The sequence below is a fragment of the Musa acuminata genome, chromosome BXJ3-5, assembly GCF_036884655.1.
Source record: "Musa acuminata AAA Group cultivar baxijiao chromosome BXJ3-5, Cavendish_Baxijiao_AAA, whole genome shotgun sequence".
In the NCBI taxonomy this organism is placed as follows: domain Eukaryota; kingdom Viridiplantae; phylum Streptophyta; class Magnoliopsida; order Zingiberales; family Musaceae; genus Musa; species Musa acuminata.
In genome coordinates this window covers 40,874,669-40,892,869 of record NC_088353.1, presented here as the reverse complement: position 1 = coordinate 40,892,869, position 18,201 = coordinate 40,874,669, and the positions used below count along the sequence as shown (strand labels likewise).

Below are 18,201 nucleotides of genomic sequence, written 5' to 3'. Positions count from 1 at the left end.
GCTTGTTAGTCCTCTGCGACTGTTGTCCGTTTGGAACTGTGTTAGTCTTGTGGGACTGTTGTCCTTTTGGAACTGTGCTAATGTTTGGCACCTATCAAGAGTTATTTTAGAAAATGATATTAATTTCCTACCTGGATGTTTCTCTAAGACAAATGTAAAACAACACATTACAAGAAAGATGTGAAGTTGAGAACAATTTAGTTGTTGAACAAGGATCGAGCAATGGCAAACCTAATGATCTCATCAAGTGCATCATATTAGTCTTCAAAGGTGATTACTCCCTTTGCACATGTTGTATTACAATGTTTATTTGTAGAGTCCAAATATTATTCTTCAGAGTTGCAGATGATGCCTTCCTTTGTGTCCGGTCGTTCTTTTTATCTTTTTATTTTTATTAATAAAATTACTTTCGTAATTATAGGATAAATAGATTTAGATGATTTACTTTCATAAAAAATATCAATTTAACTTTTTTAAATATAAAGATCAAAATAATAAAAATAATAAAGTAACATGTAATTAACCTCAATACCACAGACATAGATCCACCAAACACAAACCAAGATAAAACGTGCAGTTAGCCCATCTAAAACATCCCAACTTAGTGGTGGTTGCTTCCTTCAGTAAAATTCAGAAATGATAGCAAAAACCTTAAAGGGTGTTTGTTGGTTTTTCAATGAAAATGATTGATAATTTTGATGTTTGCAATCAAGCAAGGGATTTCAACAGCAGGAACAAGTCCTCAAAAAAACCCTCTACTAATCCAGCCTGATGAAATTCCCCAAAGATGAGTTATTTGTTCTTCCGATCCCCATTGTAATCATCCATCAATCTCTCCACATCCTTCCAGAAGAGACCTTCAACGAGAAGACCATCCTTGGTGAACCTGGTCAAAAAGAGAAGTATAATTATAAAATTCCATGAAGAATCAAAAATCAAAGAATTGGTTCATTCTTTCAGAAGACAAAAAGAAAAAAGAAACTTAACCGGACGACTTCCCAAAATGGGTCTTCGTCATCACCAGTATTAGATGAAACATCAGAAAAAGGCATTTAATTGGTGGATAATTAGTAGGAATCAAATATGGTCACATATATCTGACGATAGCTCTTCTTTTTTTTTTCTTCTTTTTGGTAGACAATAGTTTGTTTTTACGGTAATGATCATTGATGCATAAACAAACTAACAGAAACAAAGAATACTCAGGTTGGACAATACTTACCGGTGATGATCCATCACCTTGATGTTTGTTTTTTGTCTTTCAGATATCAGATATACATGACAAAAGATTTAAATTCAACAAGTTATTCTTAAAGGAATTTGCTAGATTATATTCATTCCCTATCATGAAAACCACATGTTCGGTCATTACATCACCATAAATAAATTTAAGGCCGTTCTTAAGTTCAATTTTCATTCAAATCCTAATTTCTTGATTCCTATCACAAACATTTCAATTTACCTTCACCAGTCAATTAAAGTGACTTTCGTAAGAAATTATTCATGTTGAGAAAAAGTTTTTATTAACAAAAAGAGGAAAAACTAACCATTTTGTAACACTCTTTGTCAGAACTACTGGTTTATTAGCAGAAATGGACTTTGGATCAGCACTAGCTATTGTTAGAGTGTACATGTCAGAGAACCTTGGCAGCTTAGAGGACACGATCAATCCAGTGCTATTGAAAGATCCCTGTCATCAAATAAAAACAGAACCACACTTTGAGTCATCAAATAAAAGCTGCATGTTGAGTATAAGCTTAGAGATATGTTACAAGGGCAAAACATAGGTCTACTTAGGTGCTGAAATACCAAAGTGAATCCATCACCTCAAACGAATTTACAACAAGCTTTGAAAATAATATACTTTCCCTAAAACATGAGAAGCAATATGATCTAACATCTGACAAATTCATGATATACAGACAACAATCTCCCAACAGCAAAGAATCATCGTACTTATCACTTCTCAGTTTAATAAATCAAGCAACATCCACGGGTTAATGTAAAATCCCAATTTCATGTCACTAGAGGCCCAAGCCCTGACTTTGTGACACCGATAATGTAGCCTGCTAACACAGAACTTGCACATATCCCAACTCCATCCACCTTACAAAAGAAAGGGACACCCAATGAAAGGCTGCTGATGTAAAATAGCTTCTGTTTACATACCAATAGTCAAGACAATCCTTATAGACAATTGTTATCCTATCTTGATGTCCAATTTGTCCTGAAAACCTATTGTAATAATGTAAAGTACAAGCCGATTGCTATTACATTTCAATACTCAAGTTGTTTTGATTAGTTACCTACCTACCAAGGAGGTATATGAAATACAACATCTTTGCAGAGAGATCAAGTAAAGCACTATCATGTTGCCTTCAGGAAAGACTTACATCTAGACGAGGTAAGTCAGAATATTTCAATTCGTCGCGTAAATCTCTAGCTGTACAGCAGACAAATTAAGTTCTTGTGGATTTCAAACTTAATATAGAGTGCTCAAATTAAGATAATCTATGTACATATGACCGAAGTTACCAACATCACCTAACTGTGTATTTCTTTTTGAAAAGAAAACAGACAACAATTGCATTAATATATCACCATCTAAAATGTTCCACGGGGAATGCTAAATGGGGGAGTCACCCTTCCAAGTGCAGGAATCCCTCGGGTAATCTGGCACGATTAACCTTCCACAGGGAATTGTCTATTTTGTGTTGAATCAAATTGACAGAGTCATGCATGAGACTTATTAATCGTTCTTACATTTATACTTTTGCTAAATGTTCCTGAAGACACACAAACTCATATAATAATATCAACAGTATACCAAGGATTAGATGAAATAATAACCCAAAGTTATGTCATCAACATCTACACTACAACCAGGTAATTTCTAGATACTAATTCCAGCCAAAGAAACTTACAGGAGGAGGATAAGTGAAAAGGAACGCGTTCTTCTCCTTCGTATAGCTGATGCACTGCAACAGGCCATTAAACACTACATACTTGCCCAAGTCAAAGAAGAAACAAACTCCGCACAAATGCTAACCTTTTTGCGAGTGTGTGTGTGTGTGTGTGTTAGCAGAAGAAAATGGTCCAAACAAAGAGTAAAAGGATATAATCCGATGCAAGTAACAAGGAAGTCCCTATTTTCAGGGAATTTCTTGGGGTAGAACTGCGCAAGAAGCGCGATGGCGATGATGATGGATCCGATCAGCAGCCTGACGTTGCTCAACCTCACGTCCTCCGCGTAACCCTGACTCTTGACGACCTGAACCAAAGACAAACCATCTCCAACCTAAAAACCCCGGCGACTCATCGGATGCGGAAGGATCGAGGCGAACAAAGAGAACCCTAGAGATCGATCGAGGGGGAAAGAAGTCGAAGGAGAGAAGGGATGTGACCTCAGTGACCGATTCGTCGAGGAGATGCTTGATGGAGTAGTGATCGACGAGGTTTGCCTTCTTAGGATTCTTCGCCGCGCCGCTGCTCGCCATTTTTGGTGATCGGTTCTCTTCGATCTCTCTCCGTTGTGTGTCCGTTCTTCTTTTGGTTCATTTACCTATCGACCCACTAAAGCTAAAATTACGTAAGTACCCCTATTATTACACGTGAGATAATAGCTTTTACATTTATGTATTTTTTTATTTTTTTATTTTTTTATTAGTAGATTTTTTTTTGAATTGATATTAACAAAAAACTTTTCTATTAGAATTAAAAAAGAAACAAAATGATGTTTTTCATGTTATAATATTTTTAAATCATTTATGATTGTCCAAATTGTTAGATCTCAGACATGAAAAAATAAAAAATACTATGACTACTAATCTAAAAATAAAAAATAGACATGAAAAAATAAATAATAAATAATAAATAATATGACTACTAATCTATATGTCATATTCCTTATATCAATTATAAGTTGTAATAATAAATAAAATAAAAAATAGACAGACATGAAAAAAGAGATATTTTTGTGGGTTCAAAATTTTAATATTAAAAAAAATTCAAATTATACATTTTTTTTTATTGTTGTTGCATGAGAGGGTATTAATGCCAAGTTTAGTGCATAAGAAGTCATCTTAGAGACCTAACAAGATATAACACAAAGCTAAGTTGGCTTCAGGTTAGTAAAAGGAACAACAATAAATATTTTTTCTGATATTTAAGATAAATTTTTCTGAACTAATTATGAAAAAAAAAAGCATCTCATTTTGGATTTTCAGCACCTCTTTTTATTTCTTTCTATCCTTTTATATCTCCAGATTAGTGTTTTTTATACCATGTCAAAAACATTACAACCTAACTTAAAAATACTATGTTTTTACATGTTCTTATTCCGTGACCACTAAGATTATATATTTAAAACCACACAAAGGATGAAAATTTAATATTTATTATATTTTGAGTTTTTATCCCATATTAATAATATTTTTTATGGGTGGAAAAAGTATTATGATCCTGTTAAAATTTATTATAATTAATATACAAGCCAAAATCGAAAAGGTTACATGCTATTTTATATTTCATATATTTTTAATTTATAGTGTTTGTATATAGTATTTATTGTACTAAAATTATTATAATCTTATTCAATTAACATTGAAACAAGAAAGGTTGACCTGACCTTATGGATTGGTTCTTGTCAATCCAATGTAGAAATATTTAAAATTATGAGTATTGTTTGAAAAAAAAAATAAAAGAGTCAAATAAAAAAAAGTAAAAATAAAATGCATTATATCCTTATAAATATTATTAAAATTATAATAGTTAAAAATTAGTAAAAAAAACTTTTGAGAAATATTTAAAATTATGAGTATTGTTTGAAAAAAAATAAAAGAAACCATATCTATTGAAAAATATACAAAATATAAATATTTTCTTAGGAAATCGTCTAAAAAAATCATAAAATTCGATTTTTTAGTTAGGGAATTCGGCGAATATTTTATTAATCTATTTGAAGCCATTATTTGCGTGTCCGCTACATCGATGACCTCAGACGCCCCCACCGACATCTAGGGTTTACTGTTCCAGAGCGGCTGCAAGTGTCCTCGGAGACCCACCGGTCCCTTCTCGCTTCTCATCACCATGAGCCGATCGGGCCAACCCCCGGATCTCAAGAAGTGAGTTCCTCAATCTCTTCCTGGGAATCTCTATTTGCTCGCGTCTTTAACCAATCTAGTGCTGACTCCTTTTCGATTCTTGGTACCTCCCGGTGCCTGCTTGTTTCTTCAGGTACATGGACAAGAAGCTACAGAGTGAGTGCCCCCTGCCGTGGTCGTCTGATTCCGCTTTTATTTGCGCTCTTTTCTTGGCGAAAGCAGTACACTTTGGGTTTTCATTCTGAGCTATTTTTTATGGGACACATCTTGGATTGGTTTGTTCTTTATGGAATCCCGAAAAAGTTAGTTGAGACCATTGAGATGAAATATAGCTATGTTCATTGTGGAAGATAATCTTGTGGAGATTATTCTTGGTTTCCTCGTAGGGTGGGTGAGTGACCAGGAGGAAATTGAGGGAAAGGTACAAACTTGGGTGATAGACGAAAATTTTTAATCTTGATTTTTAGTTTCACAAGTTGCCTGCTCTAACAGTAGGAAAAGTGAACTTTCGATTCTCTTGGGCTCCTTTAAATTTATCTCCTTAATATAATTTCTATTAGAAGTTTTTGATGCCTTCAATAATCTGTAGTATTAGTTAATGCTTCTTTCTCGGACTTTGGTATTTACATATTGTGATACCTTAAATAATTTGTACATAAAATAATATTGCAAAATAGCACATAGATTTAGCATGACAAACAGGTCCATTATCCATCCTCTGAATCATGGATCTCTGCTTCATTTTTCACATTCATGTTAAGTTATCATTAAGTTTAAATGCATCACCAATCTTATAGCATATATGTTTTTATGTCTTTTCTGATTTGATTAAATCATTAAGTTTAAATGCATCACCAATCTTATAGCATATATATTTAGGCCCCCTGTAGATTGTAAAACTATTGTATTTTGCCTATGAAATAGACCTTTTAATATTATCATTAGTAGTTGAATTTTCTGGGGCCTAGTTGTACTATTTGTGATTACATGGTAAACTAATCCTACAAGAAAATTAGAACAGACAAAAGTACAAGACAGGAATTGCATCTTTAAGTGTTTGATTCTTCCAAGATGCTTAAATATGGATTCTTTTTTTTGTGAACTTGTTATTATTTTGCAACTAAATAAGGTTTTGCTTCTTTTCATTGAGGAGTAAATGGGCATCTGCTTGCATGTTGAGAATTTAATTGTAATCCTAAACTGTTTGATTTTGAACAAGCTTTCAGTTTGAGTTATCGATATTATGTTTAGACAATAGGCATTCATTACAGGAGGATAGATGGGAAAACGTGTGATTATTAGACAACGATAATGCAACAGATGAAGATAAGAGAGATATTGGAGATTTGGAAGATATTTGAAGTACATTAGGCTTTGATCCTTTGAACTTGTTAGCTAATATATGCAAGAGGAAATGCAAAAAAGCAGATGTTTAGGGAAGGTGGATATTGTGGTCTTTATTCACGGAGGATGTTATTGCTAAAGTGTCTTAAACCAAGATTTTCTTGAAAAGAACTTTGGGGGAACTTTTGTGTGAACCAGATGGAATGTCAAAATACTCAGAATTCAAAACCAGTTATCTATATATATATATTGTCATGTAGATTATGGAAAGTGCTATGCAACTTTTCTAGATGGTTCAAGATGCTGTTTAGTCATTGATGAGTGTTGGGTGGACTTGAAAAGATTAAGTTAGTTACTGGGATGACCAACTTTTGTAACTATTTGAGGAAAAAAGGGTCAAGTCCGGTTTGTTTTCTACACCCTTCTACATAGTTTACCATTAATGGGAGGGAACATCAAGGAGAAAAGATTTTCCATTATAAATTAATAGATAACTAAGTAGTATTGGATGGGAGGGAGCATAAATCTTATTTGTTTAACACTAATGGACCCCATAGTAAAATTGATAGACATGAAGACATATTAGAGATGATCTCCTTTAATGTTAAGTGTATAGGTAGATAGCAATAGCAGCAGGTCAGGTCAGGTTGTAGAACTGCCTTGTTCAGCGTAACATGACGAGCTGCCAGCAGGTCAAAGTTCATGTGCTTTAATTTATTCACTCGAATAGATTAATCTTTCATGTCCTTTTCACACGTAAACTCATATTTGCAGTAAAACTGAATGCAAACCGGGTCGTTGTGGGTACTCTCCGCGGATTTGACCAATTTATGAACCTTGTTGTTGACAACACAGTGGAGGTGAATGGCAATGAGCAAAATGATATTGGCATGGTGGTGAGTTCTTCTTGCAGCAATAATCCTGTTCAATTTATGCAATCTCTAGTGCTTTTATTAAGTTTTTCCTTGGGTTGCTTTGTCTTTCTTCTCTTTTTGAAGATATTGAAAATGTACTCTTTTTTGTAGGTTATTCGAGGAAACAGTGTGGCCATGATTGAAGCTCTTGAACCAGTCGCCAGAACTTAATCACATATTTTCTCTTCTTCGGATTGATGCTTGTACCAGACATGTTCTTAATGAACGCTTATGATATTTGTAATGATTTAGCTGGAGTTCATTGTCTACATTGTATTTCCTTGATGCAAAACCTGGTTAAGCCAATGTAGCATGACATTGTCCTTCCTTTAAATCTTGTCTTTGTCAGTTGGCTGTAGGATCTCTCAAGTACCTATTGTTAAACTATTTATAGTATGACATTCTATTTCTGTTGGATGCCTAGTGGGCAGCTAAAGGTAAATAATAATAATAATTTAGAACTGATCGTACAATTAGTTCCTTTTGTTAGACATATCATCATGCATTATTTTTCACTGCTGATTTCTGCTTGTTTTGCCAGTGAAGTGGCTTTGCTTATTTTCTTCTATGAGGTGCTCTTAATGCCATATGTTTGCTGTGTTCTTCTCATTACCCAGGTTGCAATGAAACTGACAATTATGCCTTTGACATCCATGACATTTTAATGATGGACTTAACTAGTAGATAAGATATTAGCATAGCATGTCTTGCTCTACATGTAACAAATGAAACTCAAAGTGCATATACGTGAGGGGTTAATTATAAATTAACATATGTAGTTAATTATTTTAGTATTTCGATCCTTATATTTTTAAAAATTATATTGATATGTTTATAATTATAAAGTAAAATATTTATGTTTATTTATTTTAATATCATTGATTTTATTAAGAAAAATATGAAAATAAAATATAAAAAATAATTTTAATATTTTAGTTAGTGATGACAAATAGTGATTTCATTGAGGGTTGATTATTGTAGATAATAAAAACGATGATAAGAAATGAGGGTCATTTTGTATTTGTATCAATGTTGATATACTTATCGAATGAGAAAGGGTCGATAAATTTTTTATTTATTTTATATTTTATATTTTATATTTTTATTAGTAAAATCGATGATATTAAGATAAATAAACTTAGATATTTTATTCTATAATTTTATTAGTAACATATATATATATATATATATATATATATATATATATAACAATGGGAGACCATTTACATGATCCATAAATGATTGACGGCTTTGATACTTCACAACTCCAATTATCCATCTAAACTCTCTGTTTCATGATCAACTTCTCCTAACCGTCCGATCTGCTCGATAAACTCCGATATAAGGAACACTTGCGCCGCTTATCTTCTTCTAGGGTTTCAACTTCCAACGCAACGCACGACCAGTCTAAAGAGCAAAAGCGGCGTTGAATCTGCTTCTCTCGAATCCCTCCTCGCAAATGGCGACCCAGATGAGTAAGAAGCGAAAGGTTGCACCTCTTCCGATCCCATTCTTCGCTTTTCCCCGAGGTTTTCTGCTGTCGCGCTCTCAATTCGGTATATTGGTTTGATTCCCTTTCCTCTCGCGTAGTTTGTTGCGGATGGGGTGTTCTTCGCTGAATTGAACGAGGTCCTTACGAGGGAGCTCGCGGAGGATGGCTACTCTGGCGTGGAGGTCAGGGTCACGCCCATGCGTACCGAGATCATCATCCGGGCGACCCGCACCCAGAACGTCCTCGGTGAGCTATCTGTTACTTTTGGGAGTTTGATTCGATTTTCATGCTTTGGATAGGTGGTGTTTAGTGTTTGATTCCTTGTTGATTTAGGTGAGAAGGGAAGGAGGATTAGGGAGTTGACATCGGTGGTGCAGAAAAGATTCAACTTTCCGGAGAACGGCGTCGAGCTCTACGCGGAGAAGGTGAACAATAGGGGGCTCTGTGCCATTGCTCAGGCTGAATCGCTCCGTTACAAGCTTCTTGGCGGCCTTGCTGTTCGGAGGTTGAGAACTATTTCACCTTTTGTTTCACTTCTAAATTTGATGAAAGAAGTCTTTTCCTATTGCTTTGTTGTTAACTGTGACACTTTTATTCATTATTGCTGTTTAAACGTGGTACTAAATTACTTAATTGTTATCGATGTTATATATAGGTGTTCAAGTTTGCATATGTGAGAGGAACAGTATTGCACCTATTCTTAGAATTATGTTTGTACTCAAACTGTATCTCATGAATTCTGTTTCATGGCTGTTAAGTTTAACTCTTATATGCTATTTAGTATGTTATGTGATCTATTGGCCATCATTTAAATTACATTGTTAATTTAGATAATATCTTTGCATGGTTTTAATATCATTACATATCTTGTTCATGTTTGTGATTTTTTTTATTGGTGCAGATAGGTTCATGATGTTTCTTGATCTCATAATGGAAGCATTTGGCAACATGTTTACTAATTCATTGCCAATCATTTGCCAAACTTGTTTCAGTTCTATAAACAACTCAATGGGTTTTTGGTAGATGAGAACATGGAAATGTAGGTTCAGTTACATGAGGAAAAGTTTCATAGGCAATGAAAGAGTTTTGGTTCTTTCTTTATCGTAACTTTTGTGTGCTATCAGGTGGTCTTTTAGCTGTTATTTTGTACAAATTTTAGTCGTCATGGAAAGTTAATTCTTTTTCATAGTTTGAATATGATTTTATATGTTTTTGATGTCTGCAATGTCTGTCATCTAGAAATCAAATGGATGTAATGGCCATCTTTGTGTTGGAAGGTGACCATATCAAGTTTGTTGTCGATGTAGTTAGCTTTGTGATATTTCTAGATTTTATGATAGGAACTTCAGAGGACATGTTCATCCATTTAATGAAACATAGGTGTTATGTTTGGACATTTTTGTTGTCCATTTTTAAGTTTTTTTTTTCTCAAGCATCAAATTCGTTGATTGTGACATCAAGTAATATTTTGACTGTGTGATTATTCACAATTGGCCTGTTTTATCAAAAGTCAGCATCAGTTCCCTTAGACACATCCTCCTTTACTACTGGGCCATTGAAATGTATATGTGCGTCTATGATGTTCAATTGATGGTCAATTTTTGTTTTTGCTTCGAGTTTCTGATTATGAATATACTTTCTTGTTTTGATGTGTATCGTTCTTTATCAGTCTTAAAAAAGACTGATTAACATGAATTCTGGCAGGAATGGAAGCGTGTCTTGTGTTCTACATAATGCTATGACACTGTTGCATCTGTGATATGCTGTAATTTTGTAGAGCCTTTTACTATCTTATATCCATGGTTAGTTAAATTCACACCAATTTATTAGTACTCTAAAGTCAAACGTAGATCACCAGAGAAATTCTAATGAATTTCATCCGAGGATTCATATCTCAGTATAGTATTTTAATCTATTATTTTCTCATTCTCCATAACATGTTTTCTGGTATGTTCCTGTATGTGACATTTGTTTACATGTGACATTTGTGACTGTTAACTTCAGAGTTAATGGTGTGGACAGATTTTCTTTAAAATATGTACAGTTCATGGATTAGATTTTGGAATTAAAGTGGTGTTTGGTTTGCTCATGTTCTAGGGCTTGTTATGGTGTATTGAGGTTTGTCATGGAGAGTGGTGCCAAGGGATGTGAGGTATACACTGGTCCTAATGGTGCATCATTTTTTCTGTGGGGATTGGTGTCTTATTTCATTTTTTTTCTTTAGGTAATTGTGAGTGGAAAGCTCAGGGCTCAGCGTGCTAAGTCTATGAAGTTCAAGGATGGATACATGATATCTTCTGGTCAGCCAGTTAATGAATATATTGACTCAGCAGTGAGGCATGTTCTACTAAGACAGGTTAGCATCTAATATGATCAAGTTCTCCATTTATTTCATGCTCAAATGTATTATTTTTATGGTCTTCAGGATAACCTAATGCATACTTTTTTCGATGTTGGATGCAATGTTTTTACTTGCCAGTCACATTTTAATTTGCGGTTTGTGTCTGTTTCAGTGTTCCTTTTTTCCTCAAAAACATTAGATGTGAGACTGATCAGTTTTAGCTGGTACAGGTTTCTGGATATAGATTTTCTTTTCCTAATTTTAGTTTCACGCATTGTTATCAACAGGGTGTTCTTGGAATCAAGGTCAAGATCATGCTGGATTGGGATCCAAAGGGAAAGCAGGGTCCTACAACGCCCCTTCCAGATCTCGTCACGATTCATCCGCCAAAAGATGAAGAAGAATATGTCAAGCCAGCAGTACTGGTGGCTCCAGAGGTACCAGTGGCATGATAATAATGGATACTGGTATTCTCCAGTCTTGGATGCTCAGCTGGGAGAGGTACTGGTGCTAAGAAGAGTTACCTTGTCATGCTTTTTCAGAATAACTAATTAGCTTTCATTTGTATGTGATCTGAACTTGTTCTTTCACAGTGCCTTCCAAACTATTGTTATCTTTGGCCGATGGAATTGCAAATTTTTCTCTTATGGCTGCATTTCTGGGCTTTTTATTTCACAATTGCTGAATGTGAGAGCTGTAGTACTCGTGTTGGTGTAGTTTGTTATTTGAGAAGTGCACAGCAGTTCAATGTTTCAGTAGACAATTAAATTACCTGTTCTGACTTATTTTGGAATGTCTAAAATCATTGATGCGAAACTTTGAATTATAATAGGTAATGAAGAACAAAAGGTATCCAATTATGGTCTCTTATTAATTATTCTCTGATACTCTACTGTTTGATTCCTCCTTGTTTGTTCTCCTTTGATGAACCACATGAATTCTTGTTGGGTTTCCAATCGTTTAAATTACAAAGTTGGTCTCCGTCTTCCTGAATTCGTAATGAGTTAAATTCAAGACTTACAAGATGCTTTTTATGCGGATATTGATTTATGTCCTTTCAAAATGATAGTCCATGTCATATGTATGATATACATATGATAAAATTGTTGATTCATTGTGGACTATCATTCATGGATGATGGCTTTAATTCATCAGCAAAATATGGATCCTATATACTGACCCTCTAAGATGGTTTGCCTATCTAATCTTTCCTTCAGTCTCCACTCTGAGCACTAACCTTCCTCCAACTATATCCTCCCAATCAAACACTTCTTCATTATATTAGCTCAAGCTGGAAGGCAAGTGATCTTATTGGTCAATTTACCGTCATCTAGTTAATATGAATCCTCCAGCTAATATCAGATCAAGAAAATCTTTATAGTAATGTCACTCTTTGAAATAGTTTATAAAATAATTGTTCTGCTACTTTCTCTGAGAGGATGAAGAGAATGTCTTGTTTGCTATGCTTTGCAGTTGCAGTTCACCTGATACAGACAGACAGTTGTTTTCTTGTAAGAGCAATCCATTATCTTTAAAGCATCCAAAGATTCCTCATCCCATTCCATGTACACTTACCTCAGTGGGCAAATCAAAGATGATGACAGACCATGTTCATTTGTCTAAGAAGAAAGCTTATCACTTTGGCTTTTGCTATATACAAACTATTCAAGAGCAAATGATGTAGACAGGATTTGTGTGCTGGCTTTTACATGTTTTCTTTTATGCCATATATATGACTTGGAAGCTAAAGTTTCTTTTTATGTTTGTGTTGTTATATGCCAAATAAATGAATTCTTCAGTTGAAGTTGCTTTTAAGCCACAGCTATTGCAGGACAAAGAAATCATTTCATCAAGTCATTGTTTAAATTGACAAGTAACTCTCTGTAGTCAAATGAGCTTTTCTATCATATTGTGTTTTCATGCTTGGGTTAGATGGCACTACTCATAAATCTTTTCTATTTTAATCATAAATCTTTTATGATATGTATTTAAAAATTATCTAAAATGAATACTCTAATTGCCACCTTTGCCCCTCCCCTATCTTATGTGTGATAACTTTGGGGTATTACAATAATCTACATGTAAATTTCACACTTTTTTTGTCTGTTTTATATGGGTCTATTTTGAGGTATATCTTCTATGTATAAATTTTATATAAATCATAGTTGGTGATATGAGTTCAGAGATTCATTATCACATGAGAGATTTCTTATTCATCATAATTTAAGCTGAAAAATAATAAATATCAAATCACAAAAAAGGATGTGATTACTTCTTTTTTATTTGTTGTTGTCTTCAACTAAAGTAAATGAATTAGATGGATAATATCCCAATTCAAATTTGGAACATTGCAAACGAGAGAGGAGTCAAAGTTCAACCATTACTGTCTCCAAGTCCTGACTGGTGTGGTTATTTGAGGTTTAGAAAGGCTGCTATCAACATATTGCTGCTTGAATTGCCTCCCATCCATAGACAAACTCTTACAAATCTACCGTGTTGCAGAGTACACTATAGATGATGATGATGATGATACCTTAGAAAGAAAGAAAAAAAGCAATGATCAAACTAGCAGCAGAAGGCTACACCAACTATTCTCTTCCAAGAAAAGGATTGATGGCAACTGGCATTGATCTCCTCCATTCATTGGGGAGAAGAGACACACAGCACCGGAAGCCAAAAGAGTATCCTAAGCTGTACAAAGAAAGACGGAAGGATCAAACAAGAAGAACAAAGAACAAAGTGGGAGACACGATATGATGATGATCCAAGACGCACTTCCTTTCTGTCTCTACCTCTCAAGCTCCAATGGCCTAAACCCTTTCCCCATAGGAACAAAGCTGTCGGACTCGGTCAGCGTCTTCTGTGACTCCAAGTCTTCCTCCTCCTCTTGAGCTCCGTCGTTGACCACCAGAGGCAGGTACTGCGGCTCCTCGGTGTAGGAGTGCGATAGGAAGAGGTAGAGCAGCATGGAGAACACTGCGGTGGCCGCCATGTACCAGCTGAACTGGAGGTTGACGAGGGACTTGGCGCGGTGGAGCGCCTCGTCGCTGCGGCAGCGGACGACCCTGTGCCCCTCCTCCCGGTTCATGAAGCAGCCCTTGGGGATGAGGCTGGGCGTCCAGAGCATGATGCCCATGACGACGAACCACACGCCCTGGAAGGCGATGCTGGCCGACCGGACTAAGCTCACGGGGAAGCTCCGCGGCAGGGCGACGCCGAGGAGGGTGGTGGCCAGCGACACGGCGATGACGACCTGCAGCAGCTGGTGGTACTGGCCCTCGACGCCCATGTGGTCGGCGGCGTGGAGGTGGAACATGAGCAGCTGCTGCGCGAAGGCAGCTGCGGCCAGGAGCATGGTCATCTCGCCGTGGAGCCTCGGGCGGGGGCGGGTGCGGTCGAGGGCGATGGCGAACCAGGCGTAGATGAGGAGGGAGAGGGAAACGGAGGCGTGCTCGAAGTTGTGCAGGTGGTTGGAGGGGATGGTGCCGTCGGCGTCGAAGGGCTGGTGGGCCTCGGGGCCGATGATCAGCTCCATGGAGATGGAGGCGATGCTGCCGAGTATGATGAGGTAGAGCTCAAGGTGTTTGAGCTTGGGGGCGCAGAACCATGGGTGGGAGATGTAGGAGTTGGGGTGCGTGCGGTAGAGCTTGATGTGGTTGAAGAGGTGCCATAACCCAATCACCAGAAAGCCAAAGCCAGGTGCCACATGACCTACCAAGGTCCCCATGATGATGTCTCTACTGCTGCTGCTGCTTCTGCCGCCACGAGAGAGAGAGAGAGAGAGAGAGGGTTTAGGTGGGCTTATAAAGTGGGAGAAGGGGGGAGTCGAAGGTTTGAAAGTTCTACGAAGCCATTGAGATTGAGATTGGCTTCACACGGTGGGATGACCCAACACGTGCAGGACTGCCACCACGTAATTAATCTATGATCGACATCTCATACATTATCATATAATGTGACAATCGGTTTAATTGTACTATGTAAGAATTTGAGTCAGTCAATTGTTACCTCGCATCAATCGTATCGATGTTTTGAGGTTGGCTCGGTAAGATACGATATCGTATACTGAGTGGTACACTAGAACATACCGAACGATATACCTAATTTTAAATATTTTTTTCTCTCTACTATAGATCTGTTATAGTATAATACTATAGCACATTAGCGGTCCACATATCGATATATCGTCAAACTAGTACCATTCGAAATTACATACCATGTCTCACATTTGTCAGTGCTATATGATCACATTTATGATTATAAAAAATAATAAATTTTTTAATCACTTTTATATTTATGAAAATTTGATGTTTATCGAATCTAAACTAATTTAGTCGTAGATAGCCTTATCAAGTACGCCCCTAATATAGTATTGTAAAGTTTGACTTGGATTTTCCTTCAAGTGACATCATTTCATTTCGAGTAGGATTTTGATTGACTTTGAATCAATATTTACAATAAAACTAAAATTATTTGACTAGTTCTATTAAACAAATTAACCCTAATAAATTTTTGAAACAAGAAAAACATAGTTAATGCATGTGTTCGCATAGTATATCCCTATCCTGATTAAAAATTTTAAAATCGAATTTAAACAAAACATGATAAATTTGATCATTCAAATCAACAAATGGATATAAAAGTGTATCTCACTTTATCACAACATATCAAAGAAGCAAAAGCCCAATAAGTTCTTAATAATGGACACAAAAAGAAAGAACAACTTTATACTTCTCTTTTTCACATATTCTCTATAACTTTTATCATTTTTTATAATATTAAAACATTTATGATGTCAAGCTGATGTCATTCGATCAAGTTTAAACTAACTGGTTCAGGTTTAAAATATTGATTTCGATGAAATAAAAAAAGAAAAAAATCATTAGTATGCATCATCTCTTAATTTAGTATTTAGATTTGGATAAGACGAACATTAAGACATTGTTAAAATTTGAATATTTAACATATATTATATCGATTCAATTCAAAAGTTTAAACTTCTAGATTATTATATCGTCTCTTAACGACACGAGTCTATCTTATTAGTCCATCTTATATCCATAAATATCTCTAATATTTTCTCTTATTGTATATATTCCACTTGTGATTAATTTGATCGATTGTATTTTCTTAATTATTTCTTTTTATTTTTATGGGTTTAAACTTGTTGGTGTCTTTGATGGTATGGGGTGATTCTACCCGTTGAGTATAGTTCATCTTCCAATAGTCAAATTTGTACCTTAAACTATGGCTCAATATTTTATAAAATTTGTCTAGTCAAATTTAATGTTAGAATTCAAATATTGATGAGTGTTAATCAAATTGACTAATCGTAATGTATATCAAATTAAACACTAATTTAATTTGAAAACATAAAGATGTAAGATTAATATATTTATCATATTTTCTTACAGTGACGAGCATGGTTTGTGTAAATCCGATCTCACCCATCCGTGGCCATCACACCAAGAAGAAAGGAGCATGATTTGGTGGCGTGCTCGTGCTTCCACTCCAATTCTTGATGTGGAACAACATTAATGTGTCGTTGAATAGGAAACAGGTAGAATGTTGAGCAGATTGACTACATAGCTTCGTCTTCCATTCAAATGTGAATTAAATTAGTAGTCATATGACTCTCCAAGTCTTTATTTTAATTTGAAAGGGATGTGATTTTTTTTTTTTTTTGGTATAATTGACTTTGACTTTTGGACCAGTCAAATGTGTCATTTAATATTCCTCTCAAACCGTTCAGCCTATAGGATACAAATTAGATTATCAAACAACGATTCTAGAATTTATTTGAATTTAACTTACTCAATTTAGATTTTGATGATAAAATTAGTTAATAAGTCTATAGAATTAATATACTTTTAAATTAAGTAACACAGAAAAAATAAATCGAATCACCTTCGAGTTGAAAGTTATGTCAAAAAATTATCGTGTCTAAAATTGGATGCTAAGTGAAAGGATTAGTCAATATAACGAAAATCAAACTTTATATTTAATGTTTGAGCATTATGTCGAAAAAAATAGATATTACGTCAGGAGATTGAATATCATGAGAAAATTAACATGCCGATGAAATAAACGATATGTCAAAGAAAAGAATAATGTGTCAAAGGCTCAAATGAAGTGTCGGAAGATCGGACAACATGTCATAAGGGTGAAAAATGTATAAAAGCTTCGAAGATGTATTAGACAAGTGGTTGACTAGTCAAAGTCTTGACAGAAGTCATTTTAAGTCAAAACAAAGCCAACTTATCAAGAATGTTATTGGGCTTGAAGCTAGCCCAAATTGGGCTATTATAAGGCCAAATCGATGGCCTAAACTATCTCTAGGTGATGGTACTGCTAAGTTTAAGTAGTAGTATCGCTTGAGTTAGTCGACAAGCACTCAACACTATTATAGTTAAGTAGTCCAACTTTGATCCACCAATATTGCTTCAACTCATCGATGACTCCGACTCTGGTCTGAGGTCGATCGAGTTGTGTTGATCTTTGTTAATTTTTACGGATCTCTCATATGAAGAAAAAGGTATTCCTTATTGTGTGTTAATCTCTTAAACATCTCACACCACTTAAATTGGATAGATGCGAACCTACTTGGAGACAACAACTGAATGAAAGAGGAATCGGGTAAATTTTATAAAGGAAAGATCCAAAAAATGTTCAAAGTCTATGAGGCGATATTCGTTAAAGCTCTAACAGTCATTCACTTAGTTTAAGCGATATAAAACATTTGAGATGCTAGCATATAAGGAAGGTCTTTTCCTTCATCGGAAGGATCCATAGGAACTAACAAGGATTAGCATAACTCAATCGACCTTACATTAGAGTTAGAGTTATTGACGAGTTGAAATAACATGGTAGATCAAAAGTCGACTACTCAACAACAATGGTGGAGAGTAGTTGAGAGCTAAGAGATGCATCATAGTTAGAACAGAAAATTGAATATTCAACTAAGGCGAGGAGATGTAGCATCTGCAAAGGTTTTGATGAGAATATCGA

General features: G+C 35.3%; 4 protein-coding genes across 4 annotated transcripts; 2 read left to right on the top strand and 2 right to left on the bottom strand.

Annotated features, from left to right (window-relative positions):
* Positions 1-585: 585 nt before the first annotated feature.
* On the bottom strand, positions 586-3,562 carry LOC135638300 (signal peptidase complex subunit 2-like). Its single transcript, XM_065151371.1, has 5 exons — positions 3,405-3,562; positions 3,120-3,271; positions 2,925-3,006; positions 1,548-1,690; positions 586-886 (listed from the first exon to the last, which is right to left on the bottom strand). Exons 1-5 carry the CDS (start codon positions 3,495-3,497, stop codon positions 793-795), a joined length of 564 nt encoding a protein of 187 aa, XP_065007443.1. The 5' UTR covers positions 3,498-3,562; the 3' UTR covers positions 586-792.
* Positions 3,563-4,971: 1,409 nt separating this feature from the next.
* On the top strand, positions 4,972-7,777 carry LOC135637984 (probable small nuclear ribonucleoprotein G). Its single transcript, XM_065150892.1, has 4 exons — positions 4,972-5,123; positions 5,236-5,258; positions 7,221-7,342; positions 7,472-7,777. The coding sequence occupies exons 1-4, from the start codon at positions 5,089-5,091 to the stop codon at positions 7,529-7,531; spliced, it is 240 nt and encodes a 79-aa protein (XP_065006964.1). The 5' UTR covers positions 4,972-5,088; the 3' UTR covers positions 7,532-7,777.
* Positions 7,778-8,690: 913 nt separating this feature from the next.
* LOC135584983 (small ribosomal subunit protein uS3x-like) lies at positions 8,691-11,848 on the top strand. The gene is made up of 6 exons (XM_065150340.1): positions 8,691-8,849; positions 8,951-9,098; positions 9,186-9,357; positions 10,950-11,004; positions 11,077-11,208; positions 11,481-11,848. Exons 1-6 carry the CDS (start codon positions 8,820-8,822, stop codon positions 11,643-11,645), a joined length of 702 nt encoding a protein of 233 aa, XP_065006412.1. The 5' UTR covers positions 8,691-8,819; the 3' UTR covers positions 11,646-11,848.
* Positions 11,849-13,626: 1,778 nt separating this feature from the next.
* Positions 13,627-15,140, bottom strand: LOC135637743 (uncharacterized). Its single transcript, XM_065150501.1, has one exon. It carries the CDS (start codon positions 14,918-14,920, stop codon positions 13,982-13,984), a length of 939 nt encoding a protein of 312 aa, XP_065006573.1. The 5' UTR covers positions 14,921-15,140; the 3' UTR covers positions 13,627-13,981.
* Between the last annotated feature and the right edge of the window lie 3,061 nt (positions 15,141-18,201).